This window comes from Falco peregrinus, chromosome Z (assembly GCF_023634155.1).
Source record: "Falco peregrinus isolate bFalPer1 chromosome Z, bFalPer1.pri, whole genome shotgun sequence".
In the NCBI taxonomy this organism is placed as follows: Eukaryota; Metazoa; Chordata; class Aves; order Falconiformes; family Falconidae; genus Falco; species Falco peregrinus.
This window is the reverse complement of record NC_073739.1, coordinates 59070485-59085962: the sequence shown is the minus strand read 5'-3', so window position 1 is coordinate 59085962 and position 15478 is coordinate 59070485. Positions and strand designations below refer to the sequence as shown.

Genomic DNA, 15478 nt, shown 5'->3' with positions numbered 1-15478 from the left:
TCAGTGTCCAAGATGCAAGATGTTAAGAAAATGAAGTTTACAGATACTTTCAGAAATACTGACAAATATGGGGGCAAAAAAAACCCCAAACCTGGAAATACATTGTTGCTTTCTTCAGGAAGTACTGGACAGATGGAATGGTTCCATAAGTAAAGAATTTAATCAACCTGATACAGTTCCAAATCCTAAAAAGGTATTTCATAAAACCCCTGCAATCAACTGAATTAACAATCCAAAGGATTTTTCTGAAAAGTTTATTTGAAAAACACTCAACAACTACTATTAACTATTAAAATGGCCTCTACATTAACCTATTTACATTACATATGCTATATATATACACATACACAGTTATAATTTGAATTGTGCGTTACTATGATGAATCCATAGAACTATGTATTGTACAGCAACTTGGTTTAAGCTTTTGCATTTCTTTGATATAATACTGTCTTTCTTTTTTTGTCTGGAATTGTCTAAATATTAAGCATGTGTAAGGCATGTTATCTCAATGCATTGCTAGTAATTTCCTGTAGACACTATTATTCACATTAGTAGAGCATGTAGCTCTTCTACTAGTGGTAGTCATTGACTGATCACTGTGGGTAGGATCAAAAGTCTTTTTACAATTGAAGAGACTGAAAAGTTGTCTCTGATACTGAGAAGAAGCATAGTAGTAAATAAAGGGGTCAATGCAACAGCTAATGCTGCTGATACAAACACAGAGTAGATAGGCAAAGTAGAGATACTCTAAGCTGTTGTCATAAGAAAAATGGATATAATGAATTAATAGGAGGATATTTGTTGGTCCAAAGCAAATAACAAAAACAGAAAAAACAGCTACACACAACAGCAAGGCACGTGTCTTCTTATTTTGTTTTGCAACAATGGTAGAAGAACTAAGACATCGAATGATACACACGTAACAGACAGTAGAAATTATAAAAGGCACTACAAAAAACACAGAAGAGAAGATGGAGAAGAAGTGGACGTAATAGCTGTGAAGTTCAGATTCTCTTAGCACATCGTGGCAAGTAGTTACATTTAACTTGGGTATTTCCATTGTTTGCTCTCTGATGAGAAAAGGTATAACCCCAGCTATTGCTACAAGCCATATGATGAAACAAATCAGTGAGGCACGTGCTAATGTACGCCACCCAAGAGACTGCATGGGATACACCACTGCTAAGAAGCGATCAAAGCTGATACTTGTCATAAGCATTATGGAACAGTACATGTTACAGTAGAAGGCAGCAGTGATGAAACGGCACATCTGAGGTCCAAAAACCCAGTCATTTCCAGCAAAGTGATAAGCAATCTTAAAAGGAAGCACGCTCACAAACAGGACATCTGCAAGGGCCAAATTCAGCATGTATACTACAGCTGGCTTTTCAATTTTCATTTTTTTCAGAAACACGAGTATCGCCGTAATGTTCAGAGGGAGACTCAGCACAAACACTAAGGTGTAAACTGAAGGAACAAAACGTGTCAGCCAAGGACTGGTGAGGTATCTTGCTGTCTGCACTGACACTGTTCGTTGTTCACGTCGGAATGATCCAGTCTGATTGGTGGCTCCCGATCCAACTTCCAAGTCATTTTCAGTATCACCTTCACTAGGTATAGGTTCATCCTGGTGACTTACAAAAGACAGTACAAAACTTCTGACACGTGGTACGCTACCATTACGTGGGGAGGCTGAAAAATAAGAATGTGTTAAGATTAATAAGCAAATATTTACATGCTATGGGAAGCAAAAACATCTTTCAAAAAGGAACGCTAATACCGTATCAGCAACACAAAATAGTAAAGTTAAATCCTGATTCCAAGTGCAGCCTGCCCACAGGTGTTAGTCCAGACCTTTTTATTTTAGCTCCTGTTACAAGTTTGGGTAAGATATCCTCCTTTGTCTCCTCTTAGATTGGAAGCTTTTTATGGCAGGGACTCGAGCTGTGCTTATGGACCCAATTCCATCTATGTTTTCTTTGGGCTACTTTAACACAAATACAACAGTAAATTTTCTACCCCAGTACTGTCTTTGCCAGACCCCTCATACAGTTTGTAGTGAATGAGGTGCTGGGTATTCATACACACAATTCCCCTTAGGAGTACTTGTCACCAAAATAACAAAAAGTTACAGTGCAACTAAAACATCAAGTTACTGAAATATTTGTGTGCTCTGGAGTCATCTTACCCTGACAGCCCCCATCAACCCAGATGGCAGAAGCCTGCATGCAGTTTTTAAGGTGGGTGTGGATCAACCTTTGCTTGTATCAGACAGGTAGCCACAGATTGCACTGAAACACTTCCCTAGTTCTACTTATCCTACCCCACAGCTGCATCACTCAGGACATTGGGTCCAGTGTGCCCTCGGGGCACTTCTGAAAACTGCCACTAGTGCTCCCTCTACAGCGGGGTCTTCTGCAGCATGGTTTCATGGCTGTGACTGAAAAGTGTCAGGGAAAGTTATCTCTGCCTTTCAAATGTAGCTGTAATGAGTTAGGAAGTTAGCATTACAAAGTGTTGAATACGTGGTATGAGTACATTTATGAAAAAAAACCAAAACAAAAAACCAACAGCCCAAAAAAACACAACACCCCAAAATCTCAAACAATCAAAAGAGCTAATTTAGACATTATTTTAGAGAAGCTGTTCATATGGAGATTTGTTTTGAGCTTCAGTTTTATGTAGTCAGGCATAGGAGAATTAGAAGATATTATGGGCAGACAGAAGTGAGCCAGTTACATTCATCTACTGCTACTACTACTACAATAATCATTCACCTGTTTAGCTGTGCAACTCTTCCTGTGTTGAACTGTACACAAATAAAATACTAATGACAGTGTGTTAGCTTAAATCAGTGAGCTGAAAGCATGATTCACCTAAGATGCTAGTTGTTAGAAGCAATTATTTGTTCTATAGCAATTCAAATTTTTTTTTTTTAAACCAGATGAGGACAAAAGCAGCTGAAGAAGGCAAATGGCAAAAGCAGGAGTGGCTGAAGTTTCAAGCAGGCAGTCACCCCCCTTTGTGTAGAGGCTGTGGGAGAAGGGGCCTGCCCAGCTTGGATTTGGTGAAATTCAGACTTGAATGCGGGGGAAGATCAGAGGAGCAGCAGGGAAATTTGGGTTTTTTTTAAAAGGTGCTGTGCCCATATGTATCGTGCTGTGTCACAGTAGCATTCTGGAGGCAGGACAAAAGAGGGGAAGAGTCTGAGATAATGGTTTTCATATGCAAAGGGGCTAGACTGTAACCTCTGCAGGCCCAAAAACAAGATGCTGGCTGAGAATTTGAGCCTGGGAACTTGTTGCATAGACTGCAGTTAGTACTTTTACTGAAACACAAATGCGCAGAAGTATGTGAGATTCAGTGTTTGCACAGAAGGACACTAAACCAGTTTATAAAAGGGTCTATTCTGCCATCTGAAAGAGAAGACTAACAAAAGGCAAAACTATAGATCCTTAATCTTTAACCTTACTTTAAAAGTTTAGTCCAAGCAGTTGGATGGCTCAAGGAGTCAGCTCCTAGTTCAGCAGTTCAGGTGCAGCAGAAAGTTACAGTTAACACCTCTAACTTCAGCCTGTGGCTGACATCAAATAGTTAGGTGCTTTCCAGTACTTAATGATTATTGCAATAGAAATCTGTCCTGACTGACAGCATTGGTATTCACCTCTTTTGGGAGAACTGTTATTATACTTGAACTAAGAACTAAAACCCCCCAATTTCTTATGCCCAGAGGCTTGTCTCTATGGTAAAGACATCAGTAAGAGTGATGAAAAATCTTGGAAGAGTAATTACTATCTCCAGTACATACAAGTTTTATGAATTCAAGATTTTGAATACTGTGAACATATATTTCTTCCACTGACATTTCTAAAACAGAAAATTTCTGAAACAGAAGACTATGATGGTCCTAGTCTCTGAAGGTCTACATGTCCTTTTTGGTTTCTCCACCGCTGGAGAACAGTGTCAAGAATCAAATGAAGAGGTGACATGCTTTCATGTGAAGAAGGCATCTTTTTGGGGGACACAGATGTAAATGGACTCTATGAGAGTGAGGGTATTGCCCAGATGACCTCTGCATGATGTGGTAACTGAGATGCTTCCAGCAAGCATCTCTCTAGTCCCAGCACCCCTGAACTTTGAAGGACTTTGCCTGCGCTGCCTCACCTGAGCTAGCAGTGCCGCAGTGTCTCACTTTTTGAGGACTAGTGAGCAAACCCGACAGAGCCACTGACCCTTAACGACTGAGGGTAAGTCACTTAATGTGGAAGCCCTTGGTGGTAACCTGACGCAATTCTCATCAGTGACTCCTAACTTAGGACAGTATGGAAATGTGCTAAAGGAAAAAAAAATTATGATTGGGCCAGTTACCTTTTATCAGCTACTGATCTTTGCCTTAGCTATTGCTTACAGTTACTTGAACACTGCTAATAATGTTAATTATATCCTGAATTCATGGAGCTAACTTATTTAGAACTTTCTCAGATTAAATGATTTAAAGTCTGCATTACTCCATTATCAAACTTTTCTAAAGTAGAATCCTATTACAGTAACTCAGGACAAAGAAATGTCATAAACAATTCTAGTTTGCTTAAAATCATCTAGAGTAATATCTTAACTTGGTGAAAACTATGTGTTCTTTGTGTAAGCAAAGACTTCAAAGTTCAGAGTTGAACTTAACCTTGATGCTGTTAGCAACACCTGCATACTGTGTCCTGTCTCACCTCCACCCTCAGTCCACATCTGCCCCTTGAACTTATCTGACATGAGGTACTAGAAAGCCAGGTCTACGGAGAAATGCAGTGAGACCCCAAACTCACTATTTCTTTGCTACTTGATAATACAGAGACCAGGAATTCAAACTTTCTTGATGAAATGCAATTTAACGTTAATTTAAAAGATTCATGGCCACATATCACTTCTCCTTTGCAAAGCAGCTTGTATGTTTGTATGACACTGTGTCTGCATATTATTAGAAAAAATAGTGCACTACATGCTTCCTGAAACAGAAAGGAAGATAGTCAGTGCCCTGAGGTTCTGGATTCCCTTTTGTGTCAGTGTTTATTTGAAAAAGCCGATGATCAGAGATTTATACACTGAAGGGAAGAGGATGAAATTATGTCATATTATTTCAAAAGATCTTAATGAACCTTGACAATAAACATAAAGGTCTGTAATGGGAAACAGGCATTACCTATAATCTGGGATAGCACAAGACAGCCAATAACAAGACAGCTAATACAGTAGCTCTACAGGAAAGTTTTTAGAACTATTCTTATCTACCTACAGCTGTACCAGAATCTGTCACATGTTCCCTTCTAGCAGTTTTAAAGCTCTAGATATAATGTCTCTAAAACATATTTCACTACATCTTAAGTAATTTTTAATAATCCAATCTGCTAGGAAAATAGAGGTTAACTTTGTGTAACAATCATAAATGTTCAGTCATTCTATTTTTGCTAGGCTGTCACCTGATCCTTTTGGAAGAGATCAAAGCTGGTGGATTACTATTTTTATGACTAAAAGTATTCTCATTGCTGATATGCCAGAGTTAACAGCTCTATCAAGGTACTTGTAAAATATAAATTGGTATGAAAGACAGGACTAAGAAACTAAGAACAAAGAAAGAGCGGGACAAAGCACTGAGGCTTTATCTTTGTGGTGTGTAGTCAGGACACTGAACAATATACATACAGTCTCTTATTTGCTCCCAATAAGTATTTTGAAAGGCAAAAATTATGCAGAAAGAGTATAATGGTCAAATTTCCTGAAGTTTTCTTTTACTGCGGTCTTTGCACTGATTCTCCAACAAGGACATACAGAAATTATGTAGAAAGCTCAGTAAGCTTGGGATTGTTTGATTTTAACAATCTATATTGTGCTGTTTTCCATGAAGTACTACGTACTGTTCATCTCAAGATCAGCATACACATATTCTGCTTACCCTGAAAGGCACTCCTTTTCTTTTTTTTTACACAGAGCTATTTTATAATTTCCTTTTATGTCTACTTTCATATGCAGAAGGCTACTGCACATACTGTTCTCTGAAAGGAGAAGTACAGAGCAAAAAAAAAAAAAAGACTGCTTCAACTAATCTTAAAAAGCACTCTTGAGCTCCAAAAGAAAATTTAAAGTATTTTTGTAGACCCATAAATCTGGACAGGATGCTACAAACCAGCAATGTTTATGTGCCAAGGGATATTTTTGTGAGGTGAAAAATTAAAGAATAGGCTCCTGCTCAAGCCAATTAAGTATGTTCAGTGTGCTGGTGGACAACAGTTAATATTGATTTCTAGGCATTACTGATGACAACTGCACCCATACAGCTGGCTTGTAACAAAAAGTTGGTTTCTCTTATCTTCCCTTTGCATAATCTGCAGATAAGCATCTAGAATCTAAACTACTCAGTGGCCCATAAATTAGGTAATCACAGGCTGAATGTGAAGCACATGCCAGACATGTTTATATAAACAAGGTAAGATACAGTCTTGTAGGACAGATGACAATTATTTGCTTTTGTAAAAATAAACACCGTAATGTCTTTAAAAAAAAAAAAATCTTCAGCCAACACCTCCTTTCATACTGAATTAGTTATTGTATTAATGAGTGACTAGTAACAATCTGAACACATTTTCCTGAAGTATTGTCTTCTTGCAACCAATGTCTGCTCCTTTTTGCTTTCCTTTTTCGATCTCTTTCACCACAGGTGTTTGTCTTCAAGCAATGAAGCAACACTTCTCTACCCCACTATCAGTGTCCCAACCAGGCAAGTCCAGGCAGGAAAGTCTCGGCAGGTACACCTGGTAGGCTAACCTGCAAGCACATAGCATCAACCCCCTGCCAAGCTATTGCTTTTCCACTTGCCTGCAGGATCAGCACAGGTCAGTAACGTGGTAACTGGATACTAAAGGACCAAGGGAAGAGCAGGGGGGAAGCTGCAGGGGCAAGGGCAGAGCAGACCGGAGGATACAGCCATGCATGGAGGATGGGAATTAAGTACATTGCGATGGAAATGGGGAGAGTTTTCCAGGTCAGCGCGGAAATGATATTATTACAGTGGGAGTGAGCACGGGGAGAGCAGAAGGCATGTTAATATAGCCAGGCTTTATTACTGTTACTGCACATGAGGTAACTGGCTTTGAATCGTCCTTTTCCTAATGATGTAACACAGTAACTATTTCAGTAATTATTTCCTAAGCAAGCAGCAAATAGTGTAATTTGGGGTCCTCTTTAATGAAAACTATAATTGCGAAAGGCAGGAAACCAAGTTTGAATGTTGCCATAAACTGGAAGAATAGCGCCCAACAGCACAGTCTTTTTGCCTAGCATTACACATATCATTTGTCTCCTACACACCGCCTGCCTTTTGTTGTTGTTAATAAGGTCATTTTCCTTAGACTTCCAATAGAAACATGACTGTGATCCCTTCATTCCCACATGACCTTGGCCAAAAAGTTGTTTAGCCAAAACTATTTGCCCTGATACTTCCCTCCCAGCATAATTACAAACGCTAGCCCTGTCCCCTTTCAGCTTTCATTTGAGCAGCCAAAGTACGCCACGTTCAGTTCCTCTAATCAGCCCTCTTCTGTAATGTGGAGCTTGAACAGTCTTCCCACCAGGCGTCTTAAGGGATGAAGTTATTTCTCCAGCAGCGCTATGATCACTATGTGATTGAAAGAAACGTTAAACCGAGTTTTACAGGAAAAACGTTGCTGATCTCTAGATGCATAATCTTGCCCTTTGTACTGATCTACCTCTACTAGAAATTGGGAGGCGACATGTCTGCATTGCTTTTCTTACCTTCCTTCCCTCACCATCTGCACTGCCAGACAAGCCCCGAGCCAGGTGGCCTCGTGGTCTCACCAGTTGCAGCACCGATGCTGCTATCAGCGCTACTCCTAACCGAGAACCATGAAGGGCATCTACTTCGGGTGGACATTCTCAACTATGTTGTGTTGGTAAACTCTGCGGTACCTACAGATTCAGCCAGCACTCCAGCTTCTGAAGTTGTTACCAAAAGGCAACTCCAGTTTTTTAAGGAGGTCCACGGGCAGGTCTCGCCAGCCCGGTCACTTCTCTCCATGCTAACTTGCTACGGCTCAGCCACCTCTTTAGCCGTGGGACAACTGTAAGCCATTCCTCACCATCAGCAGACCTACGGCACTGCATCTTCCTCAGATCTATGCATTTCGTATCTATGATATTTCCTTTATTCAAAGAAACAGTTCTCAAAACACATCGGTCCGGCGTTACTTTACCCAGGCTAACTCTGCCTTAGCCTGTTCCCTTGCGACTGCTATGCGAACAAACGTAGCGCGGCATTTCACAGCGCCGAAGAAAACTCGGTGCCAAGCTCCAACTACCGCTTCCGAGCGGGAGACCCTCGCCCAGCCCGGGCGCCCCCCACCCATGCTGCGCCACAACGCGTGTCTCCTTCATTGTCCCCTGCCCGGGCGCACAGCTCCGGCCCCGCCGCCGAGAGCCCCGCCGCCCCCGCCAGCCCGGCCACCGTTCCCCCAGCCCCCCCCGCGCACGGAGCGCTCCGGCCTGGCAGGGCTGGTCGCCCCGTCCCCCGCCAGCTCCCCGCGCGGGGCGGGCGCGGCGACTCACCGAGGCGGGCGGCGGCGGCGGCGGGCGGCGGGCGCGGGCAGCCCAGGACGGCCAGGGCGCAGAGCAGCGCGGGCAGCGGCCGCACCATGGCACCGCACCGCGCGGTCCCGCTCCGCTCCCTCCGTGCTCGGCCGGGCGACGCGAGTGCGGCCGAGGCGCGGCGGCTGCCGTCCGCCGGGAGGCTGCGGCTGCCGACGTGCCGCCCCGCGGCCGCCGGGGCTTTCTCCGGCCGTGGGGGAGGGGGGAGCTTCCTGCCGCGCCGCGCCGCCCCGGCGGAGGGGCGGGGAGAGCCGGCACCGGGGGGAACAGCGCACCGCCCCCGCGGCGCGCCCGCCCAGGCGCTGGCACCCCGTAGAGGAGGGGGGGGGGCGTGGGCGGGGGCTCGGGCAGGGTGGCGGGGCGGGGGGTGCAGAGCAAAGGGCGGTTCTCGGGGGGTTAGTCTGAGTTCGCGGGTTCTGTTCCTGCAGCCCGGGTCGCCGGTGTCCCGCAGGAGCGCAGTCGGGGCCGGCGGAAGTGCCGCGCTACCCACGGGGGCGGTCAGGGTCACCCGGAGGCGCCCGGCTGCGCGGACCGGGCTGCGTGAGGCGGGCAGCGGGCCTCGCAGGTGGCGGGCTCCGCACACGCGGTGCAGCCTGTGAGCAGCTCACGACCCAGCTTGGCAGTCTCCCCCCGAGGAAGACCCGCCACCCCGAGCTTCAGCGGGTTTCCCTTGGGCAGGGAAGCTTGTTCTGTCGTTCAGAGCTGTGCATGTATCAGGAGCTGGTTGAACTAGAACCTACAGAAAAGCTATAGAGGAAAATATTTTGGTGACATTGCAGCTATTCTTTAGGCTTTTCTCTTTGAAAATCGAGAAAAGTGCATGTGTTTTGTATTTCTTAGGCCTGTGACTCAGTCAAAAGCTTTACAAGTGCACACCGTTTGGTTTGCTAGGGCATAGTGTCCCATCATCAACCACATATCCTTCTCTTTACAGCAAAATAAAATAACAACAACAAAAAAGGGGGTGGTGTCAGTTTAGAACTTGTTCCTGTGTATGCAGTGCTTATATTACTACAGGAGCACTGACCTTTGCTGTTTAACTGAGAGTAAAAACCACGGAAAACAAATACGCGTGATTGCAAATACTGGTTCCTGTTAAGGTCCATGTCTCTACGATGATCTTCCCACAATCTGACCACTTGCTATGTTACAGCACTGTTAAGGCTGGCTCCAAACTGTGTGGAGCAAAGGGAAGTAATAAATATAAGTTTTACAGCTGGCTGGCCTTTCTACAGCTCTATCACCCCAAACACACTAAGGAACCCACACAAAACACCTTAACCATTCTTCACCTATTTAGAAAATACCTTAATCAGAGATAATTTCATCTATTTAGGAAGGGAAAGTGAAGCCATTCTTGGGCATTCGTGTGATATCACAGCTCCATAAACATACCCAAAGGTAACGCTTAAAAATATCTAAACCTGAAATAGAAGTCAACTAAATATCAGTCTTTAAAATAAATACATATTTGTAAATGTTATACCAGACCTCAGAAAAGCATACATTGGCAGTACTTGTATTTCTGAAGTTTCAAGCAGCCTTAACCAGGGGCCAGTGCTTGAGGGATAAACCAGTCTACAAAGTTTGTGAAAGACACGAAGGGAAACTTGGACTAAATCTGCAGGGAGTAGCTTAGTTGCAGATACAAGGAACAGTCATAGGGTTCTGTCCTTCCATCTTTGTAATTAGATTGCTATAAATATTGAATTAAAAAAAACCCCAATCCTGTGTTTGTTAAATTTGCTGTCTGCATTTGGGAACCAAATTTAATTTTTGTATCCTGTAGTTAAGCAACTCTGCTTGCTACTTTCTGTGTGAACTGATTGATTGTAATGGAGGTGAGGAGTTCATGACTTCTGAAGCTTTTACCAGTTACCACTTTTAATTCTACTTCTTGCACCTTTTTCAGAGCTTTGCTTTCTGGCAGAAGCACATTACAGGACAAAACTTCAATCCTGTTAAACACCGTAAGCCTACCAAAAAAAAGCCTACAACTATGTAAGAAAGATTACTGTCATTACTGTTTGGGGAAGGAGCCATCTTTTTGCTGTTTAATACACAATTACCCTGGTGCATGCCTGGGAAGGGTAGCTCCTGCTCAAAGATAAGGTTAAGGTTATCTCAAGAGGCAAAATTCAGTCCTCCAGGAAGAGGCTTGTCTATCTAGTTAGACTTTTTGAAATCGGATGTGACTCTCACTCTTTGGATTTGCTGTTAGAGGGAAGTTTGTTGCGTTGCTCCTGTATTTTATTTTTTTTTTTAGACAGCTAAAGAAGAATGTTTGAAGATTAGCAGAAAGCAAAACAGAACAAAGTTATTGCTTATGACGGTGTTTCTGTCTGCTTGGCCAAAGAAGAAAGATTATGTTCTGCAATTTTGTGGATAGCTTTGGAGCTTCAGAGCTCCATCAAAATGGGTAAGTTCCAAAATAACTAATTTAGCTGCCAAGTACTCTTAGTCAGCTCTAAAGAGATGTGGTAGAAAGATGCAAACTCTGGGGTTAAAAGACTAAGGCTATTGGCTGTTATAATTTCTTTTCATTAGCACCAGTTAAGGAAGACAAAGTTGAAACATAGCCAAGTCTTTCAAGGAAAGATGCATTTTCTTCTGTGGTGACAACTGACTAGGCCCTGTTCAGCTGTACTGGCTTTGTCTTCAGGTTTTGCACCAGCAATGCAAATCTTTCCACAGGACTGTTTCATGAATAAAACTGGTTTCTTCAAGTCCTCTCTAACTCTGAAGACCCTAAATTGCAGCTTACAGCAGGCTCCAAAAAGCCTTTTTTTTTGTTTTATTTTGTTGTTGTTGCTGTATTTAGTAGCTGTCAGCAGCATAGGACGGCAGTGAGTGGACACAGAACTACTTTGCTGCTTTGCATGGTACTTGGTACTACCATCACTCTTATATTTAGGTAGTAATCATTGTGGTCAGTCCTGTTTAGCAGGGTTTATTGTTTGTTGAGTGACAAGGCCCTAAACTGAGCTAGTTAATTAAGAAAAAAGCTTATAAAGGAGTTAAAAAGAAATGAATGGAAATTACTCTTTGATGTACATTTCTGGGAAGCCCAAGAAATGGTTGGAAAAGGTGAGTACTAGAACAGAGACTGTACCTTTCATATGTGTCATTACCTCAGAACCAAATAAGCTTTCCTAAGCTTGCGTACATCGGGAAATAACTAGGAACATGCTGGTTGCATTAGAACTAAGCAGTCACTAGATGTGTTAAGCGCATTACATAAAACAGCATATCCAGAAGCAGCTTTCTGCCGCAAAGGCTGTGGGCTCTGGTATGTCTCACCAGCAGAACTCCAGGCTTTCCACACATTACCTCAAAGGTCTGGTCTTAGGATCAACATTGTATCTGTTCAGACTTACCTGCTTGGCTAGAATTTGTCAAAAATACATAGGGATTAGTCCAGGCTGTTACAAATTAAAAGGCAAACAAAATATTGTGAGTTTAATTCATATTCAAGTATAATTCACTTTTCTTTGGAAGTAAAAGTGCTGCTTTCACCTTCCCACCCAGCTATTTTAAGTGAACAGGGTATTAATACTGCAGCATTTATATCACATTGAAGTGGCTTATACATTGACTAGAAGAAAAATGGAAGCCCATAGGAGCTGTTTATCTTTCAATTAGTAATATTAGCTGTTTTAAAGTAGTCAAGGGTCCAAATTTAATGCCATGCATAAATCTCCAGTAAGTGTAATCATTTTCAGCTTGTATAATACCAACTAAACTTGTAGTCCATATATCTGCTGCTGTGATTACCCCGTTTTATTCCACCTTCAGAATTAATACTTGTTTAATATTTGCTTTTACAGTGCATTCTAGAATGCCTCACTGTCCATCTTTTGAAGTGTTTGTCATGAGGAAAGTGAGAGTAGGAAATATCTTCTCTTGGTTTATTTATCACATTGCCTACTGTATACACTTTTGCTCTGTAGGTGTTAATTGGTAGTTCACCAGCAAAATCATCATCATGTTCAATGGCATAAAGGCCATGAAGTCTTCACTGCTTAGCAACCTTCCCAAAACATACCTGTGAGGACAATCAAGCTTCATTAGATTACATTTTATAAAAGCACTCAAAGTTATTTCACTACCATCTGGATTGCTGCTTTAATGACTCAAACAAAATTTAGGAATCAAGCCAGTTTTATTAGGTAATGTTTATTTTACATAGAACAATCTCCAAAGACTATTAAAAAATCTAAATACTGATTTTATTGCATTTATTTTCTTAAAAAAAGACAGACAGGCACAATTTACGTATTCAAATACTTCAAACTGAACAAAAACTGTTCACTATTTAGATTTCCCCAATGCCACTCCGAAGGCTGTGAAAGTAGAAAATGTCATTTTACATGAGGCAGTAGTGCATTTAGTAGGAATGAATCAAAATATATTTTTGTACAGTAAGACGTTATTGTCACTTTATAATTACCTATACAAATTTTTGAATTGCACAATAAGTTTGCTTTACAATTGAAAAACTGCCAGAAAATAGGCTTAGTACGTAACTAAATATTTGCCCAAACTATCCCTTAGAAACAAGTTAGGATTTCTTTTGGTAAATACTTAAAAATTGAATAGGAACTATATTATTTATCTGAGGTCATTTAAACATGTTTTAATAGGAAGAGGCTTATATGTTCAACTAAATTCAGTTTCTGCCTACCTTAAAATCCATTCAACCACAATAGCTAAGTGTCCTAAACAATATTTTAATTTGAATGTACCAACACCAATGAAATCTGGAATTGTTTAAATTAATCTGTTTTCTCTTTTTCTGCTTCATTATCAATGCTGAAAAGGCACTGTGTACATTCCTCTGAACATTTGGTGGTGTTTTTTTTTTTTTAAAAGTTACAAAGCGCCTAGTGACAAACTTCAAACAAATGCTTAAAAGCAAAAAAATACTGAATAGACTTCCTACTGATGGGTGCAGTCCATGGTATCTGAAGACACTCATTTTCCATAGAACTTCTTATTCAACAAGAATATGAGCAAGTTCACATTCACTTTAGCTTTATCAAACATTTTCATTACAGCCACACCTTCATACTGCATCTGAAGCAAATCCTATAATAGAAAATGAAATTATTAGTCTCTGTGTTTGAATCCATACTTTACAGCAACAGGATGGGGTCACTTTCATCACATGATGCCCGTCTCAAACTCCAGGTCCTTCACAATTTAAACAGTTACAAGCAGCTATTGGATAGGCGTAGAAAACACTGCATGACTTCTGGATCCCAAATTACAGACTGTTGGTAACGCAAAACAGAAGAAATACTGCTTTCTGTATATTTTTGTTTTCTCTTTGTATTTGATGCTTGCCACTGAACTAACACAGCATTTGGTTTCATGCAGCTGCCCCAATGTAAACATGAACACAATTCTGTGCCCAGTGTCCTATGGAACTTACATAGTTATTACCCACATGATCTGCTGCTCTGTGCTGATTGAATAGTTCATGAATACAAATAAAAAAATCTGGAATGGTTTATATTTAGAGGAAATGCAACTGTGACTATATAGCAAAGTAACAAAATTCAAATTACCTGGAAATGGAGCTGCACATTTTCCATCTCAACCCCCAGAAATTTTGCTTTGATTTCAAAGTCACCCACTTCTTCTCCAGGTGTGATATCAAACATCACATTCTTAAACCTCAAAACAAAAACATGGGGAATTAATTACGCATGCTGTGCATGTTTCTATAGTCCAGAAACAGTTTTTGGGAAAAAGCCTGCAGAACACAAAAGAACTTTGACTCTAAGCAGTGTAAATTGTGTCAGATGAACCACCCCATCCCTACTGCAACGTCTTGGGAGACTTTCTGGTGTACATATAGTATGTAATACAGAGCTCTCAAGTTTTTTGTATTGGAGAAAAATAACAGGCTGTGGGAAATTCAGGGAAAAAAAGATGACCAAGCATATACAACATAGGACAAGGCAGCCAGATTTTCTTTCTGCCACACCTGAGTGTCTCCTGGTAGGTGTGTGCACACTCTTCTCTGGTTTCACTTTGCCTCATATGGCTTCCTTTGCCTGAAGAACCCACTTGAAAAAAACCTGCAACCTGGAAAACTCTTTTGCATGCAGAAGATGGATGGAAGGGTGCAGAGCATGGAAGATTTTCACTACAGCGGCCTCATAATGGATAGATAAAAAAGGCATGTTGAACCACCATATGCATTTGCCTTGCCATAGTGAGGAAGGGCAGAAAACCAGGTGTTTACTTAGTTATATGAAAACAGTTGCTGAATAAATAAAAAAAACCCCAACAACCAAAAACCAAAAAGCTGCAACTGCTTAACAAGCCAGTCATTAGGAGTGAGAATGCAGCTGGATTTGTAGTGGTTCCACCTAAGCCAATGCCAAAACAGGCTTATTCAGGTGTTTTCCCAAGGTAATCTTATAGTATGGTACAAGGGAAAAAATGAATTATGACAATTAAGCTTTATCATTCTTCTGAATTTAAAAGTCTGAGGTAATTTTAGGTGTGGCACAGGAAATTGCAAAGATTTCTTTTAACAAAAGCCAGGCCCCTTAAGGAGCTGTTGAATAGAAAATTCTCTGAATTGTTTTCTACCACACTTACTGCTTGGTTTGAAGACCTTCAATTTCTAGGATGACACCTTTTTCATGCAGCCTTGCAGCTGTGTACTTTAATGAGGCCTGCTTCGTTTTTTTGCTTCCCTTCACCTCCTCTTTTCCATCTAGTTTAATTGACCTCCATGAATTCCTGGGAAGAAAACACGAAAAATGGCTTTTGACTTTTCTACCAGGTCTTTATACTTCAGCTACTCTTCTAGCCA

General features: G+C 41.4%; 2 protein-coding genes across 8 annotated transcripts in view; both read right to left on the bottom strand.

Moving 5' to 3' along the window:
* Positions 1-238: 238 nt before the first annotated feature.
* F2R (coagulation factor II thrombin receptor) lies at positions 239-8863 on the bottom strand. Its single transcript, XM_055791467.1, has 2 exons — positions 8608-8863; positions 239-1692 (listed from the first exon to the last, which is right to left on the bottom strand). The coding sequence occupies exons 1-2, from the start codon at positions 8693-8695 to the stop codon at positions 506-508; spliced, it is 1275 nt and encodes a 424-aa protein (XP_055647442.1). The 5' UTR covers positions 8696-8863; the 3' UTR covers positions 239-505.
* Positions 8864-12789: 3926 nt separating this feature from the next.
* The window catches only part of IQGAP2 (IQ motif containing GTPase activating protein 2), a 127915-nt gene continuing 125226 nt past the window's right edge, over positions 12790-15478 (bottom strand). For all 7 annotated transcript variants that reach the window (XM_055790519.1, XM_055790523.1, XM_055790521.1 and 4 more), the window contains 3 exons: positions 15262-15405; positions 14217-14325; positions 12790-13734 (listed from right to left, as the gene is read on the bottom strand). In XM_055790519.1, the coding sequence (XP_055646494.1) occupies positions 13621-13734; positions 14217-14325; positions 15262-15405 (367 nt within the window). In that variant the 3' untranslated portion in view covers positions 12790-13620. The remainder of the gene's footprint in view (positions 13735-14216; positions 14326-15261; positions 15406-15478) is intronic.